The 12717-nt window shown below is 34.4% G+C and overlaps 1 protein-coding gene across 1 annotated transcript in view; it reads left to right on the forward strand.

Annotated features, from left to right (window-relative positions):
• LOC113362910 (protein Jumonji-like) overlaps positions 1-11496 on the forward strand; it is a 51230-nt gene extending 39734 nt beyond the window's left edge. Inside the window, exon 16 of the mRNA XM_026605406.1 lies at positions 11195-11496. Coding sequence (XP_026461191.1) covers positions 11195-11494 — 300 coding nt within the window. The 3' untranslated portion in view covers positions 11495-11496. The remainder of the gene's footprint in view (positions 1-11194) is intronic.
• The last annotated feature ends 1221 nt before the right edge of the window (positions 11497-12717 follow it).

Genomic DNA, 12717 nt, shown 5'->3' on the forward strand with positions numbered 1-12717 from the left:
AAAAAAACTGTTTGAAAGGGATTAGTTGAATTAGTAGAAATCATGGTGATTAGTTTGGTAATGTTAAATATTGTGTTTTCAATGAGGAATTCATGCAGCTTGAAGCAAATTAATTTATTATTTGTTTTTTTTCTAATAGGAGTTGCTGTCAAATTAGGCACCGAAGGTCCAGACGGCCCCAACCAGCGCGTGATAATGCGTGCCAAACTAGTAACCAAAGCCCAATGTCTACCACCAACAAACCCAATTAGCAACAACATCCCACGAAACTCTGACAGCCCTATCACCAAGCGAAGACTCCCTAATAATGGCCAAGAAGACCATTACTTACCCAAGAGCAGACGATCAAACCCTCCACCTGTGGAACCGTACAACCACTATCCAGGGAAGAAAAAACACATACCCAAGACTGTCAATATCACCAAATCTCACCTCTAACCAGGGCTCTCAATTCAAGTCCTATCTCAAAGAAATGGATGCCCAGAAACACTTGAACGACAAGAAACCTGATTTTAAATCAATCGCCGAGTTGTGTCACCTGGTTCTAATATTAAGAAGGTTGAACCGAAGGAGGTGAACAGTGGTGAGATATTGGATGCTCCCACGTTTTACCCTTCGGAGAAGAGAAACAGTTCATGATCCTATAGCATTATTGAACAGATCACGCCGATTGCTTCCAAGTTTGGACTGTGCAGAATTGTGCCTCCTGCTTCTTTTAAGCCTGATTGTAAGGTTGCTGATGATATAGGTTCACTGCTTACAACCAGTATGTTATCGGATGATGTACAGGTAAGATAAAGGACACATGTGTAATCGATTAGTGTGATGTACTATTTATGATATTTTTGAATATTTTATGCAGATTTGGACCTTCTGTTCAAGAATTATTGGCGATAAAGAAGTATTGGAAACTCAGAGCATCACGTTGACACATGCACCTTTTGTAAGTAACAGAAATATTTTAGTAGTTTTGGATTAGATGTTTTGTGCGCCAAATTTACTATTTTCTTGGCGCCAAAGAAACTACTTTGCTTAGCCTTATTATTTTATTTATTAATTTTAAGTAAAGTTTATTATTAAAATTATTTTTTTTATTAGATCGGAGGAATGGAAATAGATCTGCCAAGACTTTATCACACTGTTCAGGATGTGGAGGGCTCAAAGAGGTAAAATATGTACTAATTTACTAACTTTCCGTAGAATGATACGTCATAGTAATCACAAAAAATTTAAAGATTTCTGAACATGAATGGTGTGTAGTATATATGTGTGGACACAAACTTTTGGGACCAAGGACCAAATGATTCGAATAATTCATAAAACATTCATAAAATAGACGGCGAGAGGTGTTTATTAGTTCTTGGCAAAGGCACGTCTAGCCGTTTCGGTGGTACGGAGCATTGCATTTTTGCAAAGACATATCGAGCGGTTTCAAGATGCAAAAAAAGTTGCCATTTGTGTCAAAAATAACCTTCATTATTGTATCATATGCAAATATAATTATTGGTAGACATGTAGGCAGAATATACAAGTTAGACGTGTAGACAGGTAGACTAGTAAGCAGGTAAACTGTAAGAAAGAAAGACAGTGGTTTCCAAGATGCAAAAAAATTGCCATTTGATAGTCAAAAATGATCTTAACACATCATTATTATTGTATCATATACAAATATAATTATTGGTAGACATGTAGATAGGATATACAAGTTAGACAGGTAGACCAGTAAGCAGGTAAACTGACAGAAAGATAGGCAGGTGAATAGGTAAACTGACAGATAGGTGGACAGGTAGACAGATATACAGATACTGGTTTTCTAGTAGACAGATTGACAGGTAAATAGTGGACAAATAGACAGATAAATATAGATAGTTAAACAAATAGATAGCTTGACTAGCAGATATATACAAATCAATATTATTAATCAAATCGATTATTTACCCATTTTGAAAGTTCATGCAAATTACCTTAAGGCAAAATACCACTTACATATTGTTTTATTTCTTTTGAAGGTGATTGAAAAGAAGAAGTGGCACCGGGTTGCTGAAGAGATGTGCATACCCAAATCCGCGCAGGACCGGGTCACCAAGTTGGATGATATTTATTGTAAATACTTACTACCCTATGACACGCTGTCACCAGGTGAATATTGGACGCTGCATTTATTTATTTAATATAGAGACCTATCATCAGACTAGCTTGCTCTCTTGCAGTACTGCTTGCTTATTGTAAAATAATACACCATTTTTCAACTTTATAAGAATCATAAGAAAATGGTTAAGTGGGTGTCATAACTTTAATATATCTAATTGACTTTTGCTCCTGATTAAGAACAATCTTTCCAAATTGATGAAGAAAGAAACAAGATTGATTTTAAGACCCATCCAAATATCAATTCCATTGGAACAAATTTTACATCAGTTTTCAGTTCCATCACCTTCTAAAATAAAACCTTGATACACCTTAATCAGTTTCTTATATTTTTTTTTTCCCTCAGTGGAGAGACAAAAGCTCTTATCTGAAGTGAAACAGGAGTGGACTCGAAAGGAAACCCTATACCGCCAAAAACAACACGAAAAGAATCAACACTACAAGCAGTACGAGTCTGATAACCAGCCTGACAAGGAAAGGGACACTGATACCGAGAGCAACAACAGTATTGATGACTTTGATTCTGAGACTGACAGGGATTTAAGAGAGTGTACTTTGAAGGGACGAAATATGGCTCTGAGCCAGTTCTTCAGGATTGCTAGGAAACCATGTCTGTGTGGTTTAAGAATGGGTCACCTGAACCAGCGAGGTAAGTTGATTGATAGATAATACGTTGATTGTGGGCGTCGACATCATCCAATCCGTACTTCTGGTATGGCAGTAGGAAGTGCCACATTTGTTTTTCTACCCCCAATTTTCTGGTATAATAGAAGCATCTGGTTAGTAATTCCTATAGATGGAAGAAGGATCTAAATAACACTCTTCGCATCCGCCACTGAATTACTGTTTAAATGAACTTTTTTAAATAAAACTTTTCAGCATAGAAAAACAATTTAGGTCTAAAGACCCTCCGCCGTCAACGTGTTAATGGTGTATAGCCAAAAAAGTGCGTTTATGTATGTCAGCTTTATATGTTTTGGAAGCTTATGTCGGAGTCGCTAATAATATTCCGTCTAAAAATCTTTGTTTTTTATTTGCCTCTTGTTTCCACGGAAATCGCCATCAGGCAGTACTTTATGGGGGGAGATCTAGAATGCTATTCTTTCTTCTCATTCATTATCATTGATAATTATTCTTTCCTCCTAAATGCCATTCACTCTCCTTTTTTGCATGGAGCACAGGTCTATGAGGACATCTTTAGCTAAGGAGAGATATGTGCATAAAAATGTCTTTTTTCATTTGCAGGTTGAGAAACAATATTGGGAGCATGTATCTCGAAGAGATAAACATATATGTGTGCATGTTGGCTCGATTGACTCATCAGGCTTTGGTTATGGATTTCCTGTCAAGAGTAGTCCTGTTGCTAGGCATCCATGGAACCTTAAGGTAAAAAATAGAGAAACAAATATAGAAAGTCCTGTTGTTGACTCGGTAAATTAACTGTTAATGATATTTGACAGGTTTTAACAAATAACAATGGATCGGTGTTGAGATCTTTGGGACCAGTTATGGGTAAGTTATAAAATTAATTGGATTTAGACATTAAAATACAATGACATGTATAAATTATTTCTTTAAGGTTTGACTGTGCCAACTCTTCATGTTGGAATGTTATTTAGTGCATGTTGCTGGTACCGGGATCCTCACGGTTTACCTTGGATCGAATATCTTCACACCGGGGCAAACAAAATATGGTAACATTGTCATTTAATTATAAAAGTTATAATAATTGCAAATATTATATATTTTTACCTTTCAAAACCTTCTGAACATATTGGTATACCTTGGAAAAACTGCAGATGACATTCTTTATAAAATGGTTGTATGTGTGTTTTGTTTAGTATGTATGTATGTATGTATGTGCGGATACAACTTTTGTCTAGCAGCAGAATTATTAGTGAACTGGTAGGCAGCTAGACAGATAGGCAGGTACGCAGTTGGACAAGTTGACAGGGAAACAGGGAAACAGGTAGACAAGTAAACAAGTAGATAGGGAAACAATAGACAAATATACAGATAAACAAGTAGACAAGTAGACTCTTAGATTTTTTACGAATCAAATTGATATTTATCAAATTGCTACTTATATCAAATTAATATTTATCAAAAATGCTACTTATATCTAGTTTCATTTAAAATATTATAAATTGGTTACTATCTTTGTTATAGTTTATGTATTTTTGTTATCTTTTAGGTATGGAATACCAGATAGGGCATCAGATGCCTTCCGGGATGCCTTAACGGTTTTGGCACCACAATCAGTACTTCCACAGACAATTTGGCTGCCGTCAGATTCTGCAATGATACCACCAGGTAATGTTAGCAAATGTTAAAAAAAAATGTTTTCTATTATATTTTTTTTGTATTTATCAGTCAGACAAGGTCATTCTTATATATGATATGACCATGTTACCATTTTCATCATGTTTATAATATATCCATGTTACCATTTTCATCATGTTTATAATATAACCATGTTACTATTTTCATCATGTTTCTAATATAACCATGTTACCATTTTCATCATGTTTCTAATATAACCATGTTATTTTTATCATGTTCATTTGTTTAATCAATCATGAATATAGTTAGTTGAATAACAGAAATTTCGGGGTCTTCAGACTGAGTCTTGTGGTACTCCACACACTGAATTGTATGTTTTTACTTGTGGGTGATACAAGTCTTTGTTCTTACTGTTTCGGAGACCTCCATCAATCACATGAGGCTCAAAAGGGGCGGAGGGGGTTTGACAAAAAATTATGAAATATCACATGCGGAGCTGGAGGTTTAGTAAGATTTTACATGTATTTATTATTTATCTGAATTTATAAAATCGTAAACGCATTTTCTGGTACTAAAGGAACATGTAATGTTGGGCTGGTGAAGTAAAGTTTATTTATCACCAGGAATCTCCAAGGGGACTGGGTGGCTACAAGTTCTTCAAAATCGAAACACGTGATTATGGACACCTCCTTTCCTCTAAGTTTATCTCGTACAAGTTAGTTGTATATGCAAGTATAACAAGGATCCTAAGACCAAACTTTGCGGTACACCATGCGTTAATTTACATATTGCACTTGTAGAATCCCAATCTTTTATCAAACTCTAGGTTTTTCTTTATTCGTCTTTTTTAGCTTGGTGTATACACAAGATATAACAAGTAAAGTCCTAGTATCTTAGGATACTCATGGTCTTCCCAACATTGACCTTATTGTTCTTTCCGACAATAAGGAATTTTTCATATCATGTTGACAGCATATTTTTCCACTATTTAGAAGTAACGGCCGAAAGTCCTTAAAAATTGTTGCAATGGACCTCCTTTCCTCTAAGTTTATTTTGTACAAGTTAGTCGTATATGCAAGGTATTACGGGGTTCCTAGGGCCGAACTTTGCGGTATACCAGGCGTTAATTTAGGGGGATACTTGTAGCATTTCCAACGTTGACCTTATTGTTCTTTGTGACAAGAATTTTTTTATATTATGCTTTTATATGACAAGCATACCTTCCACTATTTAGAAGCCACCTAATCGCAATGTAGTGTGGAAGAAAAAGATAGTCCAATAAAAAATCCAAAGAGGCATCCATTAATCACGTGATCGCTTTTTAAGGATTTTTGGACCACTGCCTCTCCATTGGTGATACGTGGTGATATTAAAACGACGATTTCTCAAAAACGCCTGAACCAATTTCAAAATTTTAAAAGCCATTCGGTGCAATTACTACCCTTCCCCACATCCTGTGTGTTTTTAGCACGTAAATAAATCGTCAAATTTTTGGATTTACTTTTAAAAAATGTTTGATTGAGGTAAAAAATAAATACACGCGATACTTCACTTTTTTTTGTCAAACTCCTGTCCCCTTGTAAACTTCACTTAATCAATGGACGTCCCAAATGACTACGATTTCTGGATACTTCTATTTTGAACTCACAATTAGTTCCATCTGTTTTTTCCATTGACATTTTCTATTTTATCCAAAAACAAAACAAATGGATTTATACACATTTGATATAGGCGATGGCCTTTTTTTAAATGTTTTGATACTAATAGTTGTATTTTTATACTTAATTTTTTGGGCATAGGTGAACTGTTGTCTCGAAACGTTCCTCTTTCGAGAACCGTCCAACGTCCTGGTGAGTTTGTCCTCGTGTGCCCTAGGGCTTACACTTCGAGTCTCTGCACAGGATACGCTGTCTCTGAAAGCGTCTATTACGCCACCACGGACTGGCTTGAAGGGGCTCAACAAGATTTTAAGGTAAGGTAAACCATTACCAATTCAGGTTGATAAATTAGATTTATAACTATATTTCCTCTTAGGATATCCAAGAAAGTCGTGAACCAACAATGTTCTCTCTGGACCAACTCCTGGTGAGCATCGCTTCGGATGCAAGAGCCCAAGACGTTGTTTTGAAGTCGATCCTGGAGCCTTTGCAGGAGCTGGTGGGACGAGAGAGTAGTGAACGTGAACAGTTTTTGAAAATAGTCAATGATGGTTTGGATAGTGCTGGTGATTGTGATAAAAGTGAACGTAGTGTTCAAGTGAAAGAACTGAAAGACAAGGAGTGCGATGTGTGCAGGGCTAATCTCTATGTCTCAATGGTAAGTAGAATAGACATTTTAAGAAAAAATTATTTTTTAATATTTGATGTTGGATTAAATATAAAATATTGGTATTACAACCAAGTAGTTGATCGGGAGTGTTGACCTATTTTTTATATAACTGTATGTTAGGTCTGTTCTTTCTCATTTGTCACGTGACACTGGTCAGCATTTATGTAACTTCAGGAGAAGTACTGCGTATTTTTATAAAAGCTATTAGTTATGGTGAGTTAATTTTAAATAGATTGCAGACACAAATATTCTGTCCATTTAGGCATCTGGGCAGTTGTTTATTTCCATAATGGAAAGATAGCTGCTTCTGCTCATGAAAAATAGGTAAAGTTTATAGTGTTTCTTGCTCAAGAGGACGCACATTTAAGAGTTTATATAAAGAATTTCGTTTTGGAGATTTTTTTTTGAGAGAGGAACAAAGTTTTCATCAGCCAACTGAAGTTGATGTTGACCAAGGCAAAGTTATCATTGGAGATGATCATCAGATAATTCTTTGAGAAGGTTGCGAGTAGGCTGCATGTACAGCATGAAATCTTGGCCAAAACAACAATTTAAAATGTTTCGATCCAGTACACAACTTGATACTTCGGCTCCTTACTGAAAATTTAAAGAAAACTGTTAGGTACATGAACTTTAAATAGAATCAAACTTCTTCAATTTTTTCTTTATAGTGCAGTAAACGGAGAGGAAAAAAGGGCATAACCTCTGAATTTTTTTACTGTGCTCCGAATTGACTGAAATTTTGGAATTAGGTTCATCTTACCCTCAAGTTCAAAAGTGAAAACAATTCGGGTTGCGCCATCACCCCCCGGGGGGATGACACCCCCTCTCAATTGTGTAATTACATTTTTTCAAAATAACGTCCGAAATCGATAGAAGAACTAATTATAAGAAAAAAATGTCTTCTATAGTTTTTCAAAAAAACTAATACTTTTCAAGTTACTGTCCACTAAAGATTCATATATTTTTGGCGTTTTTCTTCGTTTTTTTTGCAAATATCTCCTAAAATATACATTTTAACGAAAATCATGTAATGAACAAAATAATGTCAGTAAAAATCTTAATAAATCGGTATTACATAAAGTGTTCTAGGAAAAATATTAAGAAAGATTTGAAAGACCGAAGTCGTTTTTTATTTCGTTCAAGATTTAATTGTTGTATCTAAAGCCATCTAGTGTCGAGGTTTTACATTTTATGCATTTCGGTGAAATTGGGTTTTATAGTGCTCAACATAAGCTTTAAAATGAGTGCTGTTACAAGTTTTTTGCGTGTAAAATGAGTGAGCTATCGTGCAAATAAGAAGCATATACGAAGTTTTTTTCTTTTAAATCATATGGTTTAATGAGCGCCATTTCCACCAGAATTAAAGTAATTCACATTCCATCTAGAAATCACTTCATTATAGACATCTTGATGGATTCTAGCAGATTCACTTCTTTAGTACAAACTATTTTCAGAAAACTCACGATTTTATAAAAACTTTTTTTTCAAAGGATCATCACTGGTGATTGAAAGTGGGTCCTGTATAGTAACAAAGATAATTTTCTCAGATTGATAAGATTATAAAGGTGTTGCAGCTTCTTTCAATTAACCAAAAGATCAATTATAATATTTACTGGATAAAACAGTGAAAAAAATCAACCTGAATTATCACATCTAAAAGGTGTACAACTTCGGAAATTCGTGGAAAATTTGTGGTAAATTCGTGGAAAGTCTGGAAACATCTGGTCACTGTTTATTTCGAAGTTTTTTTTGAGAATGGTGAAACTCTCATAAATGTCAACCACCAAAAGATCAATTATAATGGTTACTGTATAAAGCAGTAAAAAAAATCGACCAGAATTGTCACGTCTGAAAGGTATACAACTTTGGCAACTCATGGAAAATTACTGCAGCCGTTTGGCAATGATGCCTTGCCCTCCTATGCATTCTTGGTCTGGTGACATCTGATCTCTATTTGTTTCGGATGACTACCAAAAGATCAATTATAAAGTTTACTGGATAAAGCAATAAAAAATCTGCCAGAATTATCAAGTTTAAAAGGTGTACAACTTTTGCAACTCGTGGAAAATTATTGCAGCTTGGCAATGATGCATGCTCCTCCTCCCATGCATTCCTGGTCTGGCAATATCTGATAACTATATATTTCGGAGTTTGAAGAATGGTAAAACTGTCATAAATGACAACCACTAAAAGATCAATGATGATGTTTACTGGATAAAGCAGTAACAAAATCCGCCAAAATCGTCACACCTGAAAGATGTACAACTTTGGAAAATCTTGGAAATTTATTGCAGCTGTCTGGCAGCGATACCTCGCCTCCTCATGCAATCCTGGTCTGGTGACATATCTGATCACTATTTATTTTGGAGTTTGCAGAATGGTGAAACTGCCACAAATGACTATCACCTTAACTGGCACTTGGTTCAGTTTTTTGCTGATTAAAACCAGAATTTATGCTGATAAGAGAGATAGAAATTGTGCAGCTCAAGAAAAATATATGGCAAAAGGAGGCCACTATGAAAAAATCAGCTAGAATTGTCTGGTTTAAAAGGTGTACAATTTTGGAAACTTGTGGGAAATTACTGCAGACTGTCTGATAAGAGCAAGAAAAAAAAAGATGGTAAAGAAGATCATCTAACAAACTGAATAGCACAATAAACAAAATCAGCTAGTATTGTCAAGTTTAAAAGGCGTACAACTTTGGCTACTCGTGGGAAATTGAGGCAGATTGTCTGGCAATGGTGCATTCCTGATCTAGCACATCTGATCACTATTTATTTCGGAGTTTGCAGAATGGTGAAACTGTCACAAATGACAAATGATCACCTTCACTTGCTCTTGGTTCAGTTTTTTGCTGCTTAGATACCAGGATTTATGCTGATAAGAGCGAGAAATTGTTCAGCTCAAAGAACAATAGATGGCAACAGGAGGTCGTTGAACAAACTGAATAGCGCAATAAAAAAATCAGCCCGAGTTGTCAAGTTTAAAAAGTGTACAACTTTGGCAGCTCTTGGGAAATTATTGCAGATTGTCTGGCAATGGTCCTCCTGATCTGGCACATCTGATCACTATCTATTTCGGAATTTGCAGAATGGTGAAACTGTCATAAATGACTAGCAAATTCACTGGCACTTGGTTTAGTTTCGCTGATAAGAGTGAAAAATTGTGCAACTCAAAGAAAAATAGATGGTAAAAGGAGATTATTGAACCAAATGGAAATTATGTGTTGATTAAAAAGTGTTCTTTGGTGAAATAAAATAGTACGCGGAGTCTCTCCGACTGGCTGAAGTCATACCTGGTAATGAATAAAATGTGATTTCTAGTTAATTCGTATTGTTTCTTTAAGATCTGTTAACTCCATTAACTTTAGTCATCATAATCCAATTGGGTTATGATGACTAAAGTTACATTAAGGTAAGATACCAGATGTTCGATTTATATTTTTGCAAAAACTGCCCCAATGGTAGCATCTATTTGTTTGGATGTTGGATCATTCCCACCATTCATCATTTTCTAACCAATTTTTTCTTTAAAAAAAGTTGATCAGGTTTCAGCTTTTAATATCGAGAAATTCGTATTAGAATCTCCTGCAGATTCTCACAATAATCTATTTCTTCACCAGTTACGATTGGTGAACAGAGTTTGTGGACGTACAGTGGATAGTGGTGATAAAAATGTTGCAATAAATAATTTAACATCTTTCATGGCTGCATTTGGTGAAATATAGATAGCAATTCCATTTATCATTTCCTAACCAAATATGTCTTTAAGAAGAGTTGATCAGGTTTCAGCTTCTGATATCCAGAAAATCACCTTAGAATCTCTTGCAGAACTTACTGGATTCTCACAATAATCTATTTTTTCACCAGTTACGATTGGTGAACAGTGTTTGTGGACGTATAGTGGATAGTGGTGATAAAAATGTTGCAATAAATAATTTAATATTCTTTATGGCTGCATTTGGTGAAATATAGATAGCAATTCCATTTATCATTTTCTAACCAAATTTGTCCTTAAGACAAGTTGGTCAGGTTTCAGCTTGGTATTAGAATCTTCTGCAAAAGTTACTGGATTCTCACAATAATCTATTTTTTCACCAGTTACGATTTGTGAACAGAGTTTGTTGACGTGCAGTGGATAGTGGTGATAAAAATGTTGCAATAAATAATTTGACATTTTTTATGGCTGCATTTGGTGAAATATAAATAGTAATTGGAATCAATTTGTGCTCCAATTCTTTTTGGCATTGATATAGTGACACCAGGATTTATTTGAGTAAGGAAGTTTTATATTTAAAGGTGAAGTGGATGAATTATTATTTAAAGACAGCATCCTAGAAAGAAATCAAAATTTGTTACGAGAGCAGCAGAGGTGCACGTGTAAATCTTCACTGAAATCCAATCAACTAACACCTCCATTTATCCTCTTCCAGGTCTCCCACAAAGAAGAAGACTCCACCATGTGTCTCAGACATGCAATACGCTTCCTGAACCAGAAAAGACAAAAGATCGCAAACGAGAACTCGAAGACATCAGGAAAGAAGAAGATCCTGATCACCGAAAGGGATTTCCTCAACAACTGGCAACTGGTCTACAGCTATTCGATCCAAGACCTGGAAAGTCTTTGTGATAAAGTCAAGAGTCGGTTGGAAGATGGAGGCTCGGTTGTGCAGGACAGTGTCAGTAGCATCAGTGCTGGCAAGGGACAGGGTAAGAGGAAGAAAAAGTTTTAAAGGAAGGAAAATATTAGTTTGTAATAAACTAGAAGTGTTTTATTTTATATTGTGTATATTTTTACCCAGTTGTACTATATATAGTATGAAGTAACTTTCAAATGCATTTATTTATTCCCAAATTAATATCATAGTTTAAACCTGGTACTATATATAGTACATCCTTTATATTTTTATTTTTATTATAAAAACTATGCCAAATATATTTATACTCGATAGTATTTAGATATCGATATTATATTTTATTTTATACGACAGGGTTTATACTGATTTTTTTGTAGAAAGAAAATATTTATTGTGTAATTAATATTTTTAAGTGGACCATTCGAGTTGTGCCATTTTAATTTCAGGCCATATCTCTAAATTTTAGAACAATATAGGATTATTTGCATTTGTATAAATTAAATGAAAAGTAGATGTAGAAATGTTATTCGAGATGAGTAATACTCAACCGATAATAATAAGAAAATATATATTAGGGTGGTCCTTAATATGGACATTTTCGGATTTCTTTGCTCCCAAGGGCTCAAAGCCTTCCAAATTAATAAAAAAAAACTACTCCAAAAGTTTTAGCTTTTAATATTAATGTTTAGACAGTCCGCAATTCAATTAAAAGTTCTGTGTATTTTTTTTAACATATATCATTAAGTAAATTCTTGCGCCATCTGTGATAATAGTCTTGTAATTTTGATGGCAATTTATTACTGATAATTTGAGTATCATCAATGAAATAAATATTTTGCTACAAAATTAATTTTGATACCATGATAAATAAATATTTTGTTAACCAGTCCACATGGATTTAATTAGATGTTAAGTGTTTTATATTTGAGTTCAGAAATGCAATCACAGATGGCGCAAGAATTTACTTAAAGATATATGTTAATAATAAATAATCGAAACTTTTAATTGAATTGCGGACTATCTAAATGTTAATATTAAGAGCTAAAACTTTCAGAAAATTTTGTTTTATCAATTTGGAAGCATTTGAGCCCCTGGGAGCAAAGAAATTGTAAAATATCCATATTAAGGATCACTCTAAATGTATGTATGTATACATTATTATTATCTGTTTTTTTTTATAAAATTAAGCTTTAAGCATTTTTTTAAATTTATGAATTTTTTCATCATGGAAAGAATTAGATACATTGGAGACGATATCTAGAATATTGATTTAAAAAGAATGGTTGCATATATAGGGTGTCCCAGAATTTAACGTCAAG

This window comes from Ctenocephalides felis, unplaced genomic scaffold (assembly GCF_003426905.1).
Source record: "Ctenocephalides felis isolate EL2017-DRISC unplaced genomic scaffold, ASM342690v1 CF-g0.4_SCAFFOLD_00845, whole genome shotgun sequence".
Lineage (NCBI taxonomy): Eukaryota > Metazoa > Arthropoda > Insecta > Siphonaptera > Pulicidae > Ctenocephalides > Ctenocephalides felis.